Genomic DNA, 20,557 nt, shown 5'->3' on the forward strand with positions numbered 1-20,557 from the left:
AATAAACACGTGGACCCAAAAATACAGGTCCGGGGAAGAGATTAGAGGTTCCGACCATCCATCCCATCGACCTTTAAAAAGTCGGTTAGAAAAGCAAATTTGAATGATCAGCTAGCCACAAACAAACCAAAAGGAAGAATCGTCGTCGCTCGGACGGTGAGTTTCTCCGAATTCAAGCGTTCTTAATCGGGTCATGGGCTGGTGATAGATAGATTTTCCAAATTATGGTTGCAATTATGGTATATTGAATTGCCATGGTAGAAGCTCCAATTTTGAAAAGGAAGGAGCGGAGGGGGGCGGGGGTTGGGCTGGGCCATCCCCTTTCCCTTCTCTGAGCAATTCAACTTTGAAAATTGTTATGATTTTTTTTTTTTTTTTTTTTTTTGGGAAGAGAGCAAAATACAAGGAAATATGCCTTTTATTTATATTAATGCTCAAGTAATCGTAATTTAAATATTCTTTGATAATTCACAGAATTATGGCATCATCAGCTCTCATCTCTGAGACGGAACAATGGAAGAATCTCAAGGCACAAAATCAATTTTCTGTATCTTTTCAATCAACTAAAAGCTTACTTGAATTTACTTATATGCAATTATACTCATGAGGTTTTATTTTTTTCTCTTCAGCAACATGTTGGTGAAATCCAGAAAACACACTTGCGAGATTTGATGAATGATGTAGACCGGTGCAAGTCAATGATGGTGTATGTGTTTATTTTGCACATCTGTTAGTGCTAAATTCCTGTTAGCAATATTTGGCTAATGGTTTATTCTGAATTTTAGAGAATACGATGGGGTTTTTCTAGATTATTCAAGGCAGCGTGTTTCCCAAGACACCATGGGGAAACTTTTCAAACTTGCTGAGGTCTGGACAAATTTTGCTTTAAATCGATAAATTTAATACGTTGAAATATTTATTCATTTTCATTTTAATTCTGTGTAGGCTGCACATTTGAAAGAGAAGATAGAGAAGATGTACAGTGGTCAAAAGGTTTGTATTGCTATACTTTATATGAAAAAGTAACAGAAATTACTCCAAAATCTATTATCAGTGCTTGGGTTCATGGTCGACTGCAACTATCTTAGTATCCATACTTGTACAGTATTCAATAGTTACTGGTTCTTACCAGTAAAACTACTGGTAAGGCATCTCAACCAAATCTTTATGTACTTTTGGTCAATATCTTCTAGTTTGAAGCCAGCTATATGGATGTGTGTGACATTATGTTACTCAAACATGCAGGTTTCTTTCTAGTACATATTGTTAGCAGTGTATCATTGTTATCTTTCTCCTAATGAATCACATTAGAAATGTATTAAACTCAAAATAACAAAAGTCAAAAGCCCCAAAAGGCTTGTTCAGTCAGGCTTGTTTATGGAACCTGTTCATAGACCTTACCAGTCAGATCCAGTGCTGTGCTGTGACAATACTTGACGGCGCTGAAACAAACTATCAATACCAAACTTAATGTACCATCATTAAAGCATGTTTTCTGATTTTGTTACCATTATATACTTCTGTCAGATAAATAGCACAGAGAACAGGTCGGTGTTGCATGTAGCCTTGCGGGCTGCCCGTGGAAAAGAGATTTACAGTGATGGTAAGAATGTGGTGCCTGAGGTGTGGGAAGTGCTAGACAAAATCAAGGACTTCTCTGAAAAAGTTCGAAGTGGTGCTTGGGTAAGAATTGGTTGATTTCAAGCATTTCTTCTTTGCCTGATAATATTGTTACCACTTACCAGGTCGTATGGTGAACCCTTTATCGTGCAACTGACCGCACTGAATTGAATCAGACTTGTGATATGAAGCTCAAGTGCAATTCACTTTATCCTTAAGTGTCCCCTTCTCAACTCAAAAAGTTCCTCGTGAGTTGTGCAAACAAACTACAATTGGACCATCCCACTTGACAGTATCACAGAACCTTACTGGTTTGATCATAACCAGGGCTTGTTATTTCTGGACTGACATAATTTCCATCTAACTGGGTTATATATTAGGCAGAACTTGGATTCCACAAATGTAGTCTCCAAAGATATTTTTGCTAATATTATATTGGGAAAATTTGGTTAGACAACTTAAGAGTTACATTACATTATTTTTTTCCATTTTATCTTTTCCTATAGATTGGCGCAACAGGAAAGCCTTTGAAAGATGTTGTCTCAGTTGGAATTGGTGGCAGTTTTCTTGGTCCGCTATTTGTGCATTCTGCACTTCAAACTGGTAAGAACATAAAACCAAACCTTTTTTTTGCTTTCTTCCTTGATCTTTTCTGCTGGACATGGGAAATTACCCATTTAAACTAAAATTTACCAAGAAAAAAGGCAAAGAAGCAACCTATAGGACTCTATCGGTATCTGTGATGGTTGGTGTACAATTACTGCACTGGCTATGGAATTAAATTGTTATCCATTTTTTGTTTTCAGATCCAGAGGCTGCTGAATATGCCAAAGGGCGCCAGCTTCGATTGTCAGCAAATCTAACTTTTTTTAATTTTTCTTTTTTCTAATATGATAGGATAGGTGAATCAAAACAATCAACTATAATTTAATTAGGAAAATGTGCAATATCTGAGTTTGTTTTTTTTCCTATCTCAGCCTCGCAAATGTTGACCCGGTTGATGTTGCTAGAAGCATCAAGGATTTGGATCCTGAAACTACTCTAGGTTCTCTTACTTGTCAACATTTGTCCACTTTGTTATTGTTAATTGAATAATTTATTGATGAGTAAATTGCTTATTTTTTCATTAATCGTTTTGGATTATTACAGTGGTGGTGGTGTCAAAGACCTTTACAACAGCCGAGACAATGCTTAATGCTAGAACTCTAAGAGAATGGATTTCTTCTTCCCTTGGGTTGAATTGTCTTCTTTGTTTTTCATAATTTTTTGTTAGGATTTAACCTTTTGTTGTTACTAATTAATGTGCATTTATTTTTCAGAGCTGAAGCTGTTGCAAAGCACATGGTTGCTGTCAGCACTAATCTCCCGGTACTTAAATTTTTTTTTTTCCACATTTGTCCCTTTATTATTTAAATGTTTGTTCATTTTGTGTACTTGCCACTATTATGTTTAGATTTTTTTTTTTTCTTGTATAGCTTGTGAAGGATTTCGGGATTGATCCTGCTAATGCGTTTGCATTTTGGGATTGGGTTGGTGGTCGCTACAGTGGTAAGTTGTTTACATGAGTTTGTTTGTTATTTTTTTTTTTTTCAAAAATTAGCAAAGCTACCAGATTCATCAACAAAACTAACAGTATTTCATGTACCAACAAGAATCTTATTTATAATTCTGAACCTCGTTTACCAGAGTTTCGGTACCAGCAGAGCGGTGCTTGAAAAATAAGCAAAAGAAGATATCTGGTACCAACTGGTACTTATTACCGACTTTCAACCTCAGCTCAGAATGCAATTTACAACTTTTAACCCCAAACCCAGAGTCGGAGGAGAGGAGTTTCTTGCAATGTAAGGGGACACCCAAGTATTTAATTGGCAGAGAGGAAACGGAGCAATTAAGAATATTAGCTAACCTGAGGCCCTTTTCTTTAGAAATATTCACAACAAATCAATTCAGTCTTATTAAAATTAATTTTAATACCAGAGAGGGCCTAGTTGTTTATTTTGCTGGTACCAGATATGTATTTATTGACCATGTTAAGGCTGCATAGACCCTGTAACCTAATTCGACAAATTAAATAACTAAAACTGTGCAGAAGTACTTGAGAAAATGGTGGAGTTGGACTAATACCAGTATTTGTAAGTATGGGTCACATGCATTTTATAGCAGTATTTGAGCTTGGGTCTGCCATAAACATAATTACAAGCCTTCTGTGTTGTGATGGTTACATCTCTTTGCAGTTTGCAGTGCTGTTGGAGTTTTGCCTCTCTCTCTGCAATATGGTTTTTCAGTAGTTGAGAAGTATGATTGCATTTTATTCCTTTTAACTTATATTTATTGAAGTACTTGACACTATTAGGCCTTTTTTTTCTTTTTATGAACAATGCCGACAAAATGATAAAGTTGATTATCCAATAGAAATAGTTGCAGCGCGATCTGTGAAATTTGCCTTTAATAATCTGTTTCACTTGTCGAAGGTTTTTAGAAGGAGCACGTAGCATCGACAACCACTTTTTTTCGGCTCCGTTTGAGAGCAATATTCCAGTAAGAAATTTATTCCATTCCAGAGGAAATTGATCTCACAATCTTTGTTTATACCATTTGACTCTATTTTGTTATTTAAATTTAATTTTGAAATTTATCTAGGTTCTTGTTGGCCTGTTGAGTGTATGGAATGTTACTTTCCTTGGATACCCAGCTAGGGTAAGTTATGTTGACTTTACCCCAAGTTCTCTTCCTCTATTATTCTTATATTTTGGGTTCCTTTTAAATTACCGTTTGGTTGTTATCTTGGATTTCTCTGATAAAATTGTAATTTCAGACGCTTCTTAATTTTCTAACAAAGAGGATACCTCTAATTCCAGGCTATACTACCTTATGCCCAAGCATTAGAGAAGTTTGCCCCGCATATCCAGCAGGTAATTCTACTAATACACATTAGTCTTACCCTCATTTTAAATTGCATATGTTCCTTGTTGCTGCAGATTGTTTTTTCTTGAATTAAATGTACATTTAATTTTATTGTGGTTTGCTAGCTGAGCATGGAGAGTAATGGAAAGGGGGTTTCAATTGATGGGACCCCACTTCCATTTGAGGCCGGTGAGATTGATTTTGGAGAGCCTGGTACCAATGGCCAGCATAGCTTTTATCAACTAATTCATCAGGTATTATTTTACTCTTTTTGAAGTAACAAGTAGTAATCGAGATGGTCAAAGCCCCAAAAAAAATACAGCAGACTAGAGTTTGACCTGGTACCAGACTTCTACGGGCTAGGTGCTTTCTGGTAAGAACATGGTGGTACAACATTAGTAAAACTTAAACCCTTGCCTAAGCCATCTGTTACAAACCAGTAGATCCCAGTAGTAGTTTAATTGACTGGTGTCAAGATGACTGGTTGATACTGTAAACCTGAGCGTGCATGTATAGTTAATCATTTTATTTGGTTCATTTCAGGGAAGGGTCATTCCTTGTGATTTTATTGGCATTATCAGAAGCCAACAACCAATTTATCTGAAAGGTATATTATATTTGTAATTAGTATGAACATATTAAATCTGAAATGTCTGTGTTGGTTAAGTTACAAATATTTCTTCTTCTTGTATTCATCTAACAGGAGAGGTGGTGAGCAACCATGACGAACTTATGTCAAATTTCTTTGCTCAACCTGATGCTCTTGCTTACGGAAAGGTAAGATTACTAGCTTGCTTTTCTTATTTAAGGGAGGCGATAGTGGTCCTAATCCATTTTATCCCCACTCTCATATCTTCACAACAGTGCTTCACTATAATTAGTTTCTTGTTTTATATTACTATTATATTTCAAAATATATAGTTTTGCTTGCCTTGAATATTTATTTTTGTTCCCTTTATTATTGCCTACACCCCTTCTGTCAAAAAAGAAGTTAAATTAGAATGATAGGTCAAAAATTAGAATGTAGAATACTATTAGAAAAGAAGTGTAGGTTGTAAATTTTAAAATCGGAAAAAATCTGCTACAGTGGAGCCCAGAAATCTCTGATTTGAACGATGAAAATGAGAATGCATGTCAAGGAGCAATTTTTTAATTCAAATTACTTCTCTTTGTTGTTATAAAAAAAAATCAAGCCAAAATAAGAAAAAGATCACGGATTTAAATTGCTGTTTCTTCTGCCAGACTCCAGCTGAGCTACTCCAGGACAAGGTACCTGACCATTTGGTCCCTCACAAGGTGTGATCATCTATTTCTATGTAGTATTTTTTGGTTGACTTTTATACTTCATTTTTTTTTTCCCTTCCATTATGTATTAGCTCAATTTCGCAATTGTTCTTTTTTTGTAGACCTTCACTGGCAACCGACCTTCTCTGAGTATATTGCTTCCCTCTCTGTCTGCTTATAACATTGGCCAGGTTTGCTCCCCTGCAATTAAAATTTTCTAAAATCAAAGAAAATATTTAAACTAAAATGTTAAAATTTGTGTGTTTAAAAATTGTTTTACTGTGAAGATGTCTTCTCTCTGTCCTGTTATAATGCTCAATAAATCAGTTATGGTATGGTAAATTGGTATATTTGGACTTGTTTGAGGGGCATATTTGGGATACGTAATGATTAAATAAATCGATTATATGTTGGCAGTTGTTGGCAATATATGAGCACAGAATAGCAGTTCAAGGCTTTGTATGGGGAATCAACTCCTTTGATCAGTGGGGAGTTGAACTTGGCAAGGTATGTGTTATTACATTAGTACCCTTTGATAGTCTTTCTCAACTTCCTTAACCTTTTTATTTATCTGTTAATAAATGGTTATGCAGTCACTTGCAACTCAAGTGAGGAAGCAATTGCATGCATCTCGTGTGGATAAAAAACCAGTTCAGGGTTTCAACTTCAGCACTGCTACTCTCATGTCCCGGTTCCTTGAGGTCTTTGTCTCTCTCTCTCTCTCTCTCTCTCATGACTTCTACTATCGTGTTTATCACATGCGTTATATAATACCTGCATGAACAATTGAACAGCTTATAAGATGCAAGATGTATATAATACAAATGAAAATAACATACACAAAAAATGGTGGAATATATTTGAATGGTCCATGATATGCAAAATTTGGATTCTGTTAGAGAATTTAATACAAATTTATGTATACTTGAACAATGTTTAAATAAGTTGCCTACATCTAGTTTCTTTTTATTTATTTTTTCTCTTGCTTATAATGTCAAGTTTCCACTCTTCAGGTAAATACTTCTTATGATAAGACCGTGCTGCCAAAAAATGTAATATGAATAATGGCTCTTTGCGAGTTGTAAAATGTCGGCTATAAAGAAATTTGCTCGAGTCTTTTTTTTTTCTTCTAATATTTTTGTTTCGTTGGAATAATTTAAGATACTCGGTAACTTTTATGTATATTGAGGTCTGTGTGTTTTTTGTTTATATCTAATATAAGATCGTTTAACTAATTTTCTTCATGGAAGCTATCAGAGCACGACCATATTTTATTTTGAAGTATTTCAACTGGTAGTTTCCTGATAGTGAGTGAATATTTCTTGCGTTATCAATAGTTTGGGGAGTACTAATTAAATTCCTTGTGCACTGAGCCAAATGTTTTCAATAACAAATTTATTTTGTCATACTTTAATGTACAAGCTCAGAGTCTGAGCTGGTACCTAATTAGGTGTGAACCAAACCAAATCTAAAAATAAGCCTCAACACCTGATTATCTCTATCTGATACTTGTAGAATACTGGTATTGTTTAGTACTGGAAGTATCATGCACAGTGAATATAACCAAACTCTTTCAATGCATTCATTAAGCAATCCATAAGCCGTGACTCATTAGTAGAACTGAGCCTAATCGAGCAACCAGAACCAAACCCAACCTGAAATGATCTAATTAGGAGAAATTGTGGAAGTATACAAACCTGATCAGATCTTACAATAATCTGAACTAACACGAACACGTGATCGGGATTAGGTCGTGCAACCTGAACTTGACCTGAAACAGAACTCGTCTATATCTAAGCCTAATTGTGAGAGTTTGAAAAATTATTGGCATCCAGATTAATGCGAGGTAATAACCCTTGTCGTGAGCCCGACATTAAGTTGATCTCAACCTGAGATCCTGAGAAATGAAGTTGACCAAAATCTGAAAGTACTGGAACATGACCCACAATTCAATCTACTTGTTTGCCACCTATACACAGCACATACTGTTATTGTACTAGTCAATGAAAGTATAAAGGTGGTGATGCCTTTTCAAAGAGTCCGGCTAGTATAATATCGGTGTTATATGACACTAATTTCAAAATCAATTGAATAGACTTCAAATGACTAATTCAAACCGTTCAAACCGATTTACTTTATGAGTGATGCGTTTAGATAGATTTTTTTTTTTTATATTTTTGAGTTATTTTAGTATCAAATCATGCGGTAAAAAATGAATGTATTAAAATTAACTTAAAAACTCATACATTTGACCGCTTGACTTGATACTAAATAAATTCAAAAAGTTATAAATTTTGATGTAAACGCACAACTACAACTAATGAAGTAGATCGGTTTGAACGGTTTGGATTTACCGTTTGAAGTCGATTCGATAGATTTTGGAGTTGGTGTTATATAGGCTGAAATGACACTGATGTTATACTAGCGAGACTCCTTTTCCTCAAAAGAAAAGAAAAAAAAAACTGTCAAATACTCTTTAGAACTACAGCGTAACAAGGAACCTTGTCAGGACCCGGATTATTGGTAGATTAATGGTTTTTTTATTCTAGTCTAGTGAATAAATTATGTAACTTCTTCGTGACCAGCAAATCATTAGTGAAAAATCTGTGCAGCTGGAAGCCTGGAACCACATCCAAAAAACAGTCCGAAATTACTTGCATTAAGGATTTAAAGGCCCTTATTAAAATTGTTGTAATATGATGTACTAGACTTTTCTTTTACTTTTATTTTTATCTTCCTGTAACTTCAACTTGACATTCACTATCAAGATTTAAAAAAAGAAGAAGGATTCAAAGGCCCGTAAGTAAAGAATAAGAAGAAAAATAAAATTGACACATATCTGTTTACAAGGCCAACACAAGGTGATGAGCATGGCATATAAGTTCTGATAATTGAAATAGGAGAAGCTAATTATATATAGTAATTAACATCACACACACAGAACACTTGCATACAGGGAGGCACGCACACAAATCTCATTTTCAACATGATCGCGAGGGTTTTTTCTAAATAAACTTTTATCAGATACATTAGAATTGCATTCGGAATGAAGTTCCAACATTTTTCCAAATATCATCAAGGGATATTGGTGCCTACCGTGTAGATATATTAACTGGCAATGACCACCAAGTGCCAAGCTTTCTTATTGCCTTTTTCTTTGTCCGTTATTTATCCCTCTTTGCTCCATGAGTATTGTATAGAAAGAAGAATATCTAAGTTCCAAATTCATAACTATTTTTTCTACACTTTTCATGTACAATGTTAGATCAAAGGGAGCCATAAGAAAAAGAGTAACAGTTAATGTTTGAAACAAGCTCTCTTTAAGGTCCTCCTATATACACTTTGAGATAAACAAAATGAGCAAAAAATATACAATTGAATTAAAAAAATCAATTGAGCATCATTTCTTTGAATCAAATTAGAACATAAGCATCCCAAACAAGGAACCCATGGGTTTACAAAGTTCGATCAAATGTCATGGGTTACAAAGCTAACAAACCGCATTTTTTGTTCATTTCTTTTTTCAAAGGTCAGGGTGCATTCTGTGTCTAGGGTTTAGGTCGTCGGAAAACCCTCCATCACTGCTTGAGGCTGAGTGGTGGGGCTCATAATCATTGACAGTCCCACTATAATCACCACTATACTCTGGACTTGCCAAAGCCATTTTGCGGATGCGGCGCATGTTGTTGTTGTAAGAGCTCGATTCATAGTCAGAGCTTGAACTAAACATCATGCTCTGGCCTGGTCTCATCCCTTCATTTAAGTCTTCCAAGGATACGTCTCCCTCCAGTGCACGCACAATCTGCATATGTAGTAAAACATTATGAGAAATGCTGTATAAATCTAAACTAGACTTATAAACCTATAATTGGGTTACACAGAAAGATGATTCCATCAATAAGCTTTGATTGCATAATTTGGGGTTATTTGAGGCTCGATTGGACTTGACTTGGATCAAGTTACCAGACTGCCACTACGTACCAGCCAATAATTGACAGTGTCGTTCTGCATATAGAATGTAATAATTGAGAAATGCCAAAGCACACGTACCTGGCTCATCTTTGGACGTCTTCGAGCAGAGTGGCGAACACAAGCAGCGGCAGCTGCAACCATGCGGGCCATCTCCATGGGATCATAGTTGCTTTCCAAGCGTGGATCTGCCAACTCATCGTAGTTTCCATCTGCCAATGCACGAGACAGAACCGGCCTTGCCTACATATTCATGCATATACAAAAATAAATAAAATAAATCAAAAACCAATTTTTAAGGTAAGTAATATTTTTTTTAGTTTTCTAACCATGTAAAAGAACTCAAATATTCATGCAAATTACCTTGGAGAAGTACAGTAAGGATTTTTTTTTTTTTTTTTGCCATTTTCACTTATTTTTTCAGATGTATTACATACTTTTGCAATTCTTTTTTGGGACTATGAAAAATTTTTGGGCTGCGAAAGGGATACCACAATAATAACCTACTTCTTATTTTTATTTTTTTTCGTTTTTCTCTCTTCTGCATTTTTTTTTTTAATAATGATCACCACCCGTTCTAACACTGCATCTAATAGTTCTACTTTTTAACATTTGTTTCATTTTTTGTCTTTGCCTAGCTTACCCAATCGACCAAGCTATCATCCATGAAATGATGATTGCTATCAACTGGCCTTCTTCCGGTTATCATTTCAAGAAGCATAACACCATATGAAAAGACATCAGATTTCTCTGTAAGTTTGCCACTTGATGCATATTCTGGAGCCAAATACCTAAAGGTTTGATATTGAAATGTTAATCTAAAGCATGCTACAAGTTATTCAAAAAAATTCTTTCCTTTTTCCTGTTAATAAGTTGTATGCCTTACCCGAAGGTACCCATGACACGTGTTGAGACATGAGTGTGATTTTCAGTTGTTAGTTTTGCCAATCCAAAGTCAGCAACCTTCACATACATAGAACACAAGAACTAAGGGTCAAGGATGGAGGAAAATTAAGAGCTAATTGAATCTACTACACTTATCCATACAACCGAAAAACTGTCACATATCTCTCTTTAATTAAAAAATCATATGAAAGAAAGGAACACAGAGTTGCAAGATTTTATTAAGAAAGAATACAGGAATTAAAAAAACAAGTCATTATGTTATCCAACTTACCATGGCTTCAAATTTTTCATCTAGAAGGATATTGGACGACTTTATATCTCGGTGAATAATGCGTGGATGGCCTATATATGGAAGGTGAAAATATTACAATGAGGCACAATACTAACTTAGAAATTGAAAATTAGAAAGTATATGATGTCTTACAATCTTCGTGCAAATAAGCAAGTCCTTTGGCAGATCCCAGAGCAATTTTAAGCCTTACTGGCCATATCATCACCGGCAATCCTTTTGATGCCCCTAAAATCCAAATTTAATTTGGAGTTATAGCACCTCGGTCATACTTTTTATGAACCTTAGTTATAGCATTACAGAAAACTTGTTGTAATATCAGATATAATTTTCGATAGAAAAAGAAAAAGAAAAACAGAACAGTACTGCACAAAGACAAGAAAGTAGTTGATAACCTGATATGTTTTAAGAATCTTACCATGCAAGTGATACTCAAGAGTCTTGTTCTCCACAAATTCATACACCAACATTCTCTGTGCACCAGCAATGCAATAGCCGACAAGCGACACAAGATGTCTATGGTGAACTCGGCTAATGATATCAACCTCCGCTTGAAATTCTCTCTCCCCTTGTCCGCTTCCTGATTTAAGTTGCTTGACAGCAATCTCTTTACCATTTGGCAATACACCCTTGTGCACATAGCCAAACCCTCCTTGTCCCAACAAATTCGCCTGAGAGAAATTGTTTGTTGCTGATGCCAACTCTTCATAAGTGAAGGTGCTTTTGTTGTTGTAACCTAGGGCAACAGTAGGAGAGGGAGGGGGCATCGGGGGCATGTGGGGCCCAGAGTAGGCAGCTGAACTCATATCACTGCTTGCAACCAATGGAGGCGGTGGTGGTGGAGGCCATCCACTGCCACCTCCAGCACTGCTGCCACTCATTGGTAGTGGTGGCCTACCAACATTTGATGAGTCCATCTGCCACTGTGAGTCAGGGCCGCTCATAAAATAGTTGTTCCCTATTGTTTGAGATTACCATTTGAATAATTAGTAGTAGGATATTTGGTTTCATTTTTTGTTTATTTGTGACCATATATGATAATGCATGTGGTCATATCAAACATGACACACAATGCCCAAATAAACTCTGTCAAAACCAACTTTGATTGTAAATTTATGACCCTACACTTGTTAAATCATAGATACCTTGGAAGCCAGATGTGTCATTGTAGTACTGCATGGCATTGTGTGGCTTGTCAATCTTCTTCTTCTTCTTCCTGCAGCACAAGTTCACCAGCCAAGATAGGATCAACATCAATACAATACCACCCGCTAGTCCAAGGACAACAGGTAAGATGACACTTGTGTTACTATTGCTTGTTGTTGACCCAGATGACTTGTTAGAATCATTAGATGTTGAAGACCGCAATGCTCCGGGAGGAGGAGGCGGGGGTGGAGGTGGAGGTGGAGGTGGAGATGAAGATGAAGATGAAGATGACGATTGTGAGGAGCCGGATTTTGATGGTGGTGGTGAAGGAGAGGATTGCGCATTCCCCGGAGATGAGTTTTGAGAATGGTTTGACGTAGGAGGAGAAGGGGGAGAGGATGAAGGGGGTGGGGAGGTGTTATTGGTTGAAGGGGCTGTGGAAGGGGAGGATGGGGGCGGTGAGGCAGGTGTGGCATTGGTCGGAGGCGGTGCTGAGGCAGTGGAGTTTGATGAGTTAGGGGGCTGTGGAGAAGAGATTGGAGAGGATGTATTTGTTGAATCTGAAGACATTTTTTGTATCAAGTTTTCTCTATATTTGTTGGAACTTTTCGTTGAACTTATTCATAAACTCCTCCCTTTTTTCAATTTGAAGGAGTTTTGGTCTTCCCTGTTAGAATCCTGCAAAAAGATGCAGATGTTATTGAAACTGAAATTTTCTTTTTTTAGGGGAGAACTTAAAATTCATAGATAAGGTTTTCAGTTAGTGGAAAAGATAATGATTGAGTGTAACTAAAATTTAAAATTTTCAAAGAAAAAAGTTTGGGTTGGCTGATTAACGACACTTCCGATAAAGGTTTGTGTAATGAAGACTAAAGATTGCAACCTTATTCAGTATTGTAAACATTCAAATATCTAGTAGAAAAGGTTGTATTACTAAGGAAAGATACAATGAAGACGAGTGTAATCAGAATTTGGTGTTATGACTTATGAACTATTCAAATTTTTTGAAAATTGTTTTCTGAGAGAGAACTCAAACAACTCTGACTATAACTGGTTTGAGTGTCTAATACAAAAATCTTTCTCTGCTTTTCTATACTTTTAAAGTCAATTTATGTATTCAGTCACCATTTTCAAATTCAAATTGTAAATGAAGGTTGACTGCTAAAGAACAGAATAAATATCGATGAGAAACAGGAAAATTAATATGCAATTTAATAATTGAGAAGATATTAGTTACCAGCATGACTGAATACATATGCTTACAAATAAATTCCATAGGAGAAATTCTAAGGAAGATACAATTTTGTTAGAATATAGCTTTAGAGATTACAAAAAAAACAATCACCACATTTCATAAGTTGGCCCGTTTTCTTTTCTTTTCTTTTTTAGCACAATTGAACCACCAAAAACCAGTAGATTGTGCACAATCTGAGATTAAGATATTGGGAAAAGTTTCTTTGTCAAACCCTCCTTGATTTCCTTTCTTAGCAAAAGAAAAGAAATAATTTGATGATTGAAGGAAAGTAAATGAGAACTCTAACCTCAATTTGTGAGTCCACGGAATATGCCCTCTCTCCAATTAATTCAAGCAACTTCTTCAGATAATTGGTTGCAAAAAAAAAAAGTACTTCAGAGAAGGGCGAAAGCGGAAAAGATTCAGCAATTAGACACAACTTTTTTCGTCCTTCTCTGCTGACATGCTCCTCCTCAGAGAATAGACATGGTTGGTTTGTAATTTACTATATTTATCTCCATAATTTCTCCAGTTCGAAATGTCAAAACCGCCTTTTCTGAGTAAAAAAATTAACGGATTCAGACTAGGAAAAATAGAAAAGGAGAGAGGGAGACGGAGAGAGGAGCAACAGAGGCTTCTGTCAGTTGTGCGTGGTTTATTTCCCGCGTTACCATTCAACACAAGCTGTCTGATATGTGGGCCGGGTCCTCTCCAGTTTGTATCACTGGACACCTCCATACAGTGATTTAAATATGGGTCGGATCTTATTATTTGGAGGAAATAGCAACTAGCAAATGGTAGGATTTCTTGGGTTAAAAAAGATAAGGACAGAGAAGTTTTGGCTTCATTTTTGGGTGAAAAATATATGGATAGAGCAGCTTTGGCTCGTGCAGTGCATATCACATATGGTGTTGTTTTGATTCTTCGTTTGCTGGGGCGAATCCTGAATTCTCGTCAGGGGGATAAAAAATTATCGAATCGGATTTAAATTCATTAACTAATTGGATACTAAATAAAAAAACAATACTTTGACTTATATTTTTCAATACTCTGATTTGTAATTTCTGATCCTCTAACTTATAATTCTAATTACCAATCATAATTCAAGAAATTTATTTTGATTTTAACCAATATATTTAACCCGAATTACAAATTAAACATCCAGAGAGGTAAAAAAAATTTCAAGAAGAAACAAAGTCGATCGGAATCAATAAATTACCACTAAAATTCAAAATCTAGAGAGAGGTGGTTGCACCCCTTGGTTCCACTTGGGTCCGCACCTGTTTGTTTGTGCGCTGCTGCATGAAGGTAAGACTACATTCTGATTTCTCACTTGCTAGTAAACTTCTAAAAGTATTTAACGGAATTTAATGATTAAGCGTGATAAAGAGGTAAACAAATTATGATGTCGGCATTTTCTATAAAATATATCGTTCTTTTATTTTGATAAAGCCCAAATTAAAAATGTGTGGGATTACATGTCAATTCAGGCAATTCAACAAACATGGGACAAATCGTGGTCACTGCTCAGAGGATATCGATCTTCTTTGCGGCATATTGATAAGAAAGTTTGGGCAACATGGTTCATTGCAACGGTCTGGTTTCTTTGGAAGCAGAGGAATGAAGTGGTATTTCGATCGAGGGCTGTGTTGCACCAGCAAAAGTGGTGGCGGGCAAGATTAGAGAGGCGTGCAAGCTTTGGTTGAAGTTTTGCAATGGGAGGGGTAGTATGGATACTTGGTGATTGTATAGTTTGTTTCATTAGCTGTAGCTTCATGCATTAAACTCATCTAATAGCGTGGAGAATCCTTGGTAGCCACTGTCAAGTTCCTCAAAAGAAAAAAAAAATCAATATCTTTACCTCTAAATAAGCGTCGTACAGTCTTTTAGCCTAATCCTGATGTCTCCGTAATCATGGATTTCTCAGAAAAATAAACCGTCAATTCGAGAAAATTAAAATTGTGCTTGTTAATTTTGACCGAATCTTTCTATGCTTTTTAATGGAAAGAACTTGTTAATATTTTTAAAAAATTGGTTCTTCAATTTCCTGTCTCCCAATTTGATTGCTTTCTTACTTAATATTAACCAAATTTGAATTTAATTTCCCCAATTCACCAATCGCCAAATTCAAATGGTTGAATTGCAAATTACCTCCTCTCTCAAATGTATCCATATTAGTTGTTACACTGAAGGAGAAAGAAAGATAAGAGTGAAGGGTATATTTATCAATTTTATGTTTAAAATAATTAAATAATATATTGAAAAAATAAAAGGGTCAAAAGAAAGGATTATAAGTTTTTATCGGGATATTAGATATTTGGACATTTTTATGGGTAAATTGGCTATTTTGAAAGTTTATATTGGTACACAGTACACTAGAAATTTTCCCATTAAAAAAATGTATTACAATTAAGAGTAGGATTAAAATTCACCATTGGTTATATGCTCCAATCATACTTCACATTTTTTCTCTATTTTCAAAGTTCAAACAGTAGATCCAAACCGTTCATCATGATCTGCATATTAAAATGTGCTAAGAGACCAAATTTTTTTTTTAAAATTTGTTTACTATTTTTTTGATAGGTACAGTATCATTGTTTTGGATGATTCAGAATTTTCTGAAAATAAACATATCAAAAAAAATAGTAAAGAAGTTCCAAAAAAAAAATATAAAATTTGGTCTCCAAGCACATTTTAATATGAAGATTATGTTGAGCAGTTCGGATCAACTGTTCAGACTTTGAAAACAAAAATAAAGTTGCAGAGCGTGATTGGAGTACAAAACCAGTGATGCATTATAACCCCATTCTCTTTAAAACCTTCTTATTCTGGCCTCTTAACTTATATTAAATTAATTGGAAATATAAATTTTGCATATAAACGCATTATTCGTTTAGTAAATCAATTTCAATAGTGTAAATTTATCGTTTGAATCCAATTTAATAAGTTCGGAGTTCTCAGCAAACTCCTAATTGTATCTAGAGAATTCCATCTCCAAATTATTAAATATTTTTCTAAGACAATAATTATAAAATAGGATAATGGTTGCTGCAATTCAAACCAACAAAGAAGAAGATTTCTTACTAATTGTCCCTAAAAATAACAATTAAACAATTACCTCTATATATCCCTGCTCTGATTTAATGCAATAGCAAACAATTTACGGAACAAATTACTGAAAACACCTACACATTCATCTTTCATCTATCTAACAATCTTATTTAAACTTATTTCCACGATCTCACTACCTTTCATTACTCTTCTCCAAATTGGAGAAAATTAAATAATTCCTGTTATTACTATATTTAAAGGAAAAAAAAATCTTTCTATCTACTTTTGTCAAAGGATCTTTGCATGTCTATACAGTTAATAACACTAGTTCAATCAAATAGAATTTTTTAGAATTTTTTTTACCTTAACGTCATATCTCGTCGTATTTCTGCCCACGACCACCACGTCCGGAAGGCAAGCCGGGGCGGTGGGGCCAAGAGGAAAAAACAATTTGGGTTAAGAAACACCAAATATTATGATTTTTTTTTAAGTGAATTTCTAAGACAATATATATGTTTGTTCGTGTATTTTAAACAATTTGTATTTATGTTTTGAAAATTACTAAGACTGACTAATAGTATCTAACTTGTGTCGCTTCCATATAGAACAATTATATGTCCTAATTCGTACAAATACATTAAATATTATGAATCAAAATTCATTAAAAATAAATTTATTGTGCGTCTAATTCAAAATTCAGAGAACGAAATATCATCTCAAGATGATTCAATCAAAATAAAGAAATAACTAAGAAACTAACTTCGTAGGTTAATTCTCAAACTATAAGATAATGTTTATTTTGAGAACTAATTTTTCATCTATATATAGAAGGTCGCAAATTCGAAATCCAAATAGAAATATATATATATTAAATAATTAGATAATTTTAAAAAAAATATTAGACAAAAAATATATATACAGAAAAATATAATAAATATAATATTAGACTCAACCTTTGGAGTAGATTCGAAATACCAGATGAAAATTTTTATGGACTTCAATTTATAATTAATAAAGGCTTGACTTTAAGTCTTTTTAGAAAAATCGAAAGGTTAATTTTATAAAACACAATGAAAGTTGGCCTTTCAGAAACATAAAAGATGACCCAATCGCACTCGGTCCGATTTGAAAAAATATTATACATATGAACTGAGTGACCACAATTTAGACCAAGTTGTAACTTATAATGTTGTAAACTAGCGTATTGAAAAAACCCGTTCGGTTCAGAATTAATCAATAAAATCCATAGTACCGGATTGAAGAAGATAGGGGCGGGATGGTTCAGACGGTTTTTGGAACGGATCTAGGTGAGTTTTACTTGACTTTCTCCGACCTAACTGTGTCAACCCGAGGGGGTCAAACCCATGGACCGAGCTAGCCCGAACTGTGCAAAATCCATACTGGTCCTAGTTAAAACCGAACCAAACCGCTCCTTAGATCGGACTGTGTAGCCCGTGGGAGTCGGAACCATGGGTCCAACCAAGAGTCTGAAGCATCCCCTTCTAAATCGGACCAAGTTTGAACCGGACTAGAAGGAATTAGATTAATTGGACTAGACCGTTTTCAATACACTACTGTAGACCGACCGGATTCAAACGAACTAACTCTTTAACTCAAATTTGATTTGACTGTTAGTCGAACCGAATCAAGCTCGACCCGAATATTAACAAAGTTTTTGAACTCGAGCTAATTCAAACTCAAGTCCTACACGAGTTCTATTGTAAAGACTTCTTTATATTTATCTCTATATTATTGTGAACTAGTTAATGTAAAATAATTAATATTCATTCTGTTCTAGTCTTCCAGACTTTATTTATTTATTATATTTTTGTTGATTTTACAATGAAGTTTGAAAATTATACATTAATAATTTAAAAAAAATTGAAAATACTATGTTATATTATAGTTAAATATTTCAAATTCATAATATAATTATAAATTTTCAATGTTTATTACAAAATTGCTCTTCTGCGTACTGTTTCTTAATAATAGAATCTTGTATGAATATTTTTTCTAAGGTAGCAAGCGATCAATTGGAGCAACAATATCGCAGGATAGTCAAAATGCTCCATTAATTTTAACAATTTTTTTTCATGAATCAGTGCTTAACCTTTAATTATTCACGAAAATATTTATGAAGAACTCCCTTTTCAAGCTATTTCGTGTTAGTTAAAATGAGGACTGATTTACAAGCAGTAATTTTGCCGAATATATTTTTTTTGTACCATAATAATAATAATAAAAAAAAACACTTTAGTTTTGAGAGAATTCGAAAACTATACTAAGGCTGTCAAATGCCTCTGCCGCTCCAAAGACTGAGAACCATTAATTGACTCTGCAGTCCCTGTTTAGGAGCCTTCAAATAAAATAGCGCCCCTATTATTTATTTATTTTTACAGAAATTTTATGAACAAAAACTTCAATATTCCTTGTTTCTACTGTGCCACTCACGGTGTCATCATAAAATTGAAATAGATACAAATAATAGTTTACATCAGACACAGTACACTGGATCCAAAAAAACCTTATTCTCTGTGCAAGGAATAGATACAAATATAACAAATAACTCCTGTTCTATGGGCTAAAAGAAAAAAAAATGGAGCCGCTATTTTATTTGGAGGCCTCTAGACTGGAGTCACAAGGTCAATTGGCGGCCTGAATATTTGTCGAATTCTTCAAATTTTAGAGTGATTTGATTTTTTTTTTTTTATGAATATGGTATAAATAAAAATTTTGGCTAATTTTGCAATCGTTAGGTCAAATCTAAATGATGAGAATGTATTGCAAGTTCACAGAAAAAGTTTTAAATTTTTATCGTTTCCAGACTTGCTATAAACCGTTCTAGAATTGTAGGTTGCTAACATACGAAATAAAATGTCACCGGTCTTGATTATTTAATACTTCTAATTTAAAAATAACCATCTATTTGCAATATCAATATCCATTATGTGATAGATAAATATAACCTTTTGAAATGATTTAGAAAATAAGTATGGAAATTTAAAACATCAAGTATATATTTTTATCGTGTGGAATGGATTCCTCTAGTTCAACAGTTTTTTTTTTTTTTTTTCAATTATTTAACATTAATGATCAATTACAATGGAGATGGAATGTTAATGGGGTATTTTTTGTGCACTCTTTATATTCTTGGATAGATGGAATATGGTGGCATACCTAATTTTGAGTTTAGGTCTATATAAAATGCTAAAATACCCTTAAAAGTAAAAAAAAAATCTTTGGTTGCCCAAACAAAATAAGATTTTGACAAGGGATAATTTGCATAGAAGGGGTTGGACAAGTGATTTGTCTCTGTGTATTTTGTAATGGTCTTGAATCTGTTGATCATTTGTTTATTACTTGTCTGGTGGCTAAGGAAATTTGGCAATGAATAGGGTTTTTTTTTTTTTTTTTTTTTGTGTGTGTGTGTGTGTGTGTGTGTGTGTGTGTGTGTGTGTGTGTGTGTGTGTGTGTGTGTGTGAGAGATTGCTGTGTGTAGGTATTTTTTTTTTATAATATCTCGTTTGAAAAATTGTAAATGTTGTTATTGTTGTAGGCTGGTATAAATGATGATACCAGTAAGACATGTCTTTTGTATGGTTTTCATGTTAATGGAAATCAGTGGACATGTCCACTTTTGTTAAAAAAATATATATATGCATTATGAGGAGTTTGAATATAAGTCTGAAAGTTTGAGAAAATTATTAAATACTTGTCAATAATTATGTTTAACTAAAATAAATAAATATATTTTGTTTCAATAAATGAATTTTCATTATGTTATAGATCGTGGATTGTACATTTTGTTGGGTTAAAAATTATATTGGAGTTTGACAGCTGACAAGCTGAGTAGTTATCACTTATCAAGTCCGCTTATCATACGCTTTTATATTAATCAATTACCAATTCAGCATTGTTCAAAGTTCCAACGAAGTCCGAAATAGAGTTCACCGAAGTACAATTTAAGTCCAAGCACCGGGTCTACCTGGGAACTTCCACTAGGGTTGCGCTTTTTTATGAGGATAAATCACGGAACGGTCCGATCTGCTAATCCAGTCCAAATTAACGGTGGATTTCTGTGTGAGGCCCTTTCGTGACGCGACTTGCACGCGGCGCCTATCCACCTTGGCACCTTCCCAGCTCCCAGGTTAAGA

General features: G+C 34.5%; 2 protein-coding genes across 2 annotated transcripts; one reads left to right on the forward strand and one right to left on the reverse strand.

The window, feature by feature from the left end:
• LOC144558739 (Sugar isomerase (SIS) family protein) lies at positions 1–7,075 on the forward strand. Its single transcript, XM_078307591.1, has 24 exons — positions 1–156; positions 475–529; positions 630–706; positions 786–867; positions 946–993; positions 1,528–1,683; positions 2,127–2,223; positions 2,427–2,469; positions 2,598–2,665; positions 2,770–2,854; positions 2,940–2,988; positions 3,096–3,168; positions 3,855–3,915; positions 4,092–4,158; positions 4,261–4,317; positions 4,479–4,532; positions 4,650–4,778; positions 5,068–5,131; positions 5,228–5,301; positions 5,767–5,820; positions 5,931–5,999; positions 6,226–6,315; positions 6,402–6,509; positions 6,822–7,075. Exons 2-24 carry the CDS (start codon positions 479–481, stop codon positions 6,867–6,869), a joined length of 1,704 nt encoding a protein of 567 aa, XP_078163717.1. The 5' UTR covers positions 1–156; positions 475–478; the 3' UTR covers positions 6,870–7,075.
• A 2,090-nt stretch (positions 7,076–9,165) lies between these two features.
• LOC144558740 (proline-rich receptor-like protein kinase PERK15) lies at positions 9,166–13,066 on the reverse strand. The gene is made up of 8 exons (XM_078307592.1): positions 12,118–13,066; positions 11,391–11,930; positions 11,108–11,200; positions 10,955–11,025; positions 10,664–10,740; positions 10,421–10,568; positions 9,859–10,020; positions 9,166–9,610 (listed from the first exon to the last, which is right to left on the reverse strand). The coding sequence occupies exons 1-8, from the start codon at positions 12,686–12,688 to the stop codon at positions 9,332–9,334; spliced, it is 1,941 nt and encodes a 646-aa protein (XP_078163718.1). The 5' UTR covers positions 12,689–13,066; the 3' UTR covers positions 9,166–9,331.
• Between the last annotated feature and the right edge of the window lie 7,491 nt (positions 13,067–20,557).

The sequence above is a fragment of the Carex rostrata genome, chromosome 8 (assembly GCF_964058835.1).
Source record: "Carex rostrata chromosome 8, lpCarRost1.2, whole genome shotgun sequence".
Classification (NCBI taxonomy): domain Eukaryota; kingdom Viridiplantae; phylum Streptophyta; class Magnoliopsida; order Poales; family Cyperaceae; genus Carex; species Carex rostrata.

Excerpts from the sequence above, each read along its gene's own strand:
- LOC144558740 (XM_078307592.1), bottom strand. The coding sequence starts at position 12,688 with ATGTCTTCAGATTCAACAAATACATCCTCTCCAATCTCTTCTCCACAG. Across the intron at positions 11,026-11,107 it reads TGCTTATTTGCACGAAGATT|GCCATCCACGCATTATTCAC; the intron begins GTAAGACATCAT and ends TTCCATATATAG. Across the intron at positions 10,021-10,420 it reads ATGATAGCTTGGTCGATTGG|GCAAGGCCGGTTCTGTCTCG; the intron begins GTAAGCTAGGCA and ends ATGAATATGTAG.
- LOC144558739 (XM_078307591.1), top strand. The coding sequence starts at position 479 with ATGGCATCATCAGCTCTCATCTCTGAGACGGAACAATGGAAGAATCTC. Across the intron at positions 2,224-2,426 it reads GCATTCTGCACTTCAAACTG|ATCCAGAGGCTGCTGAATAT; the intron begins GTAAGAACATAA and ends TTTTGTTTTCAG. Across the intron at positions 6,510-6,821 it reads TCATGTCCCGGTTCCTTGAG|GTAAATACTTCTTATGATAA; the intron begins GTCTTTGTCTCT and ends TCCACTCTTCAG.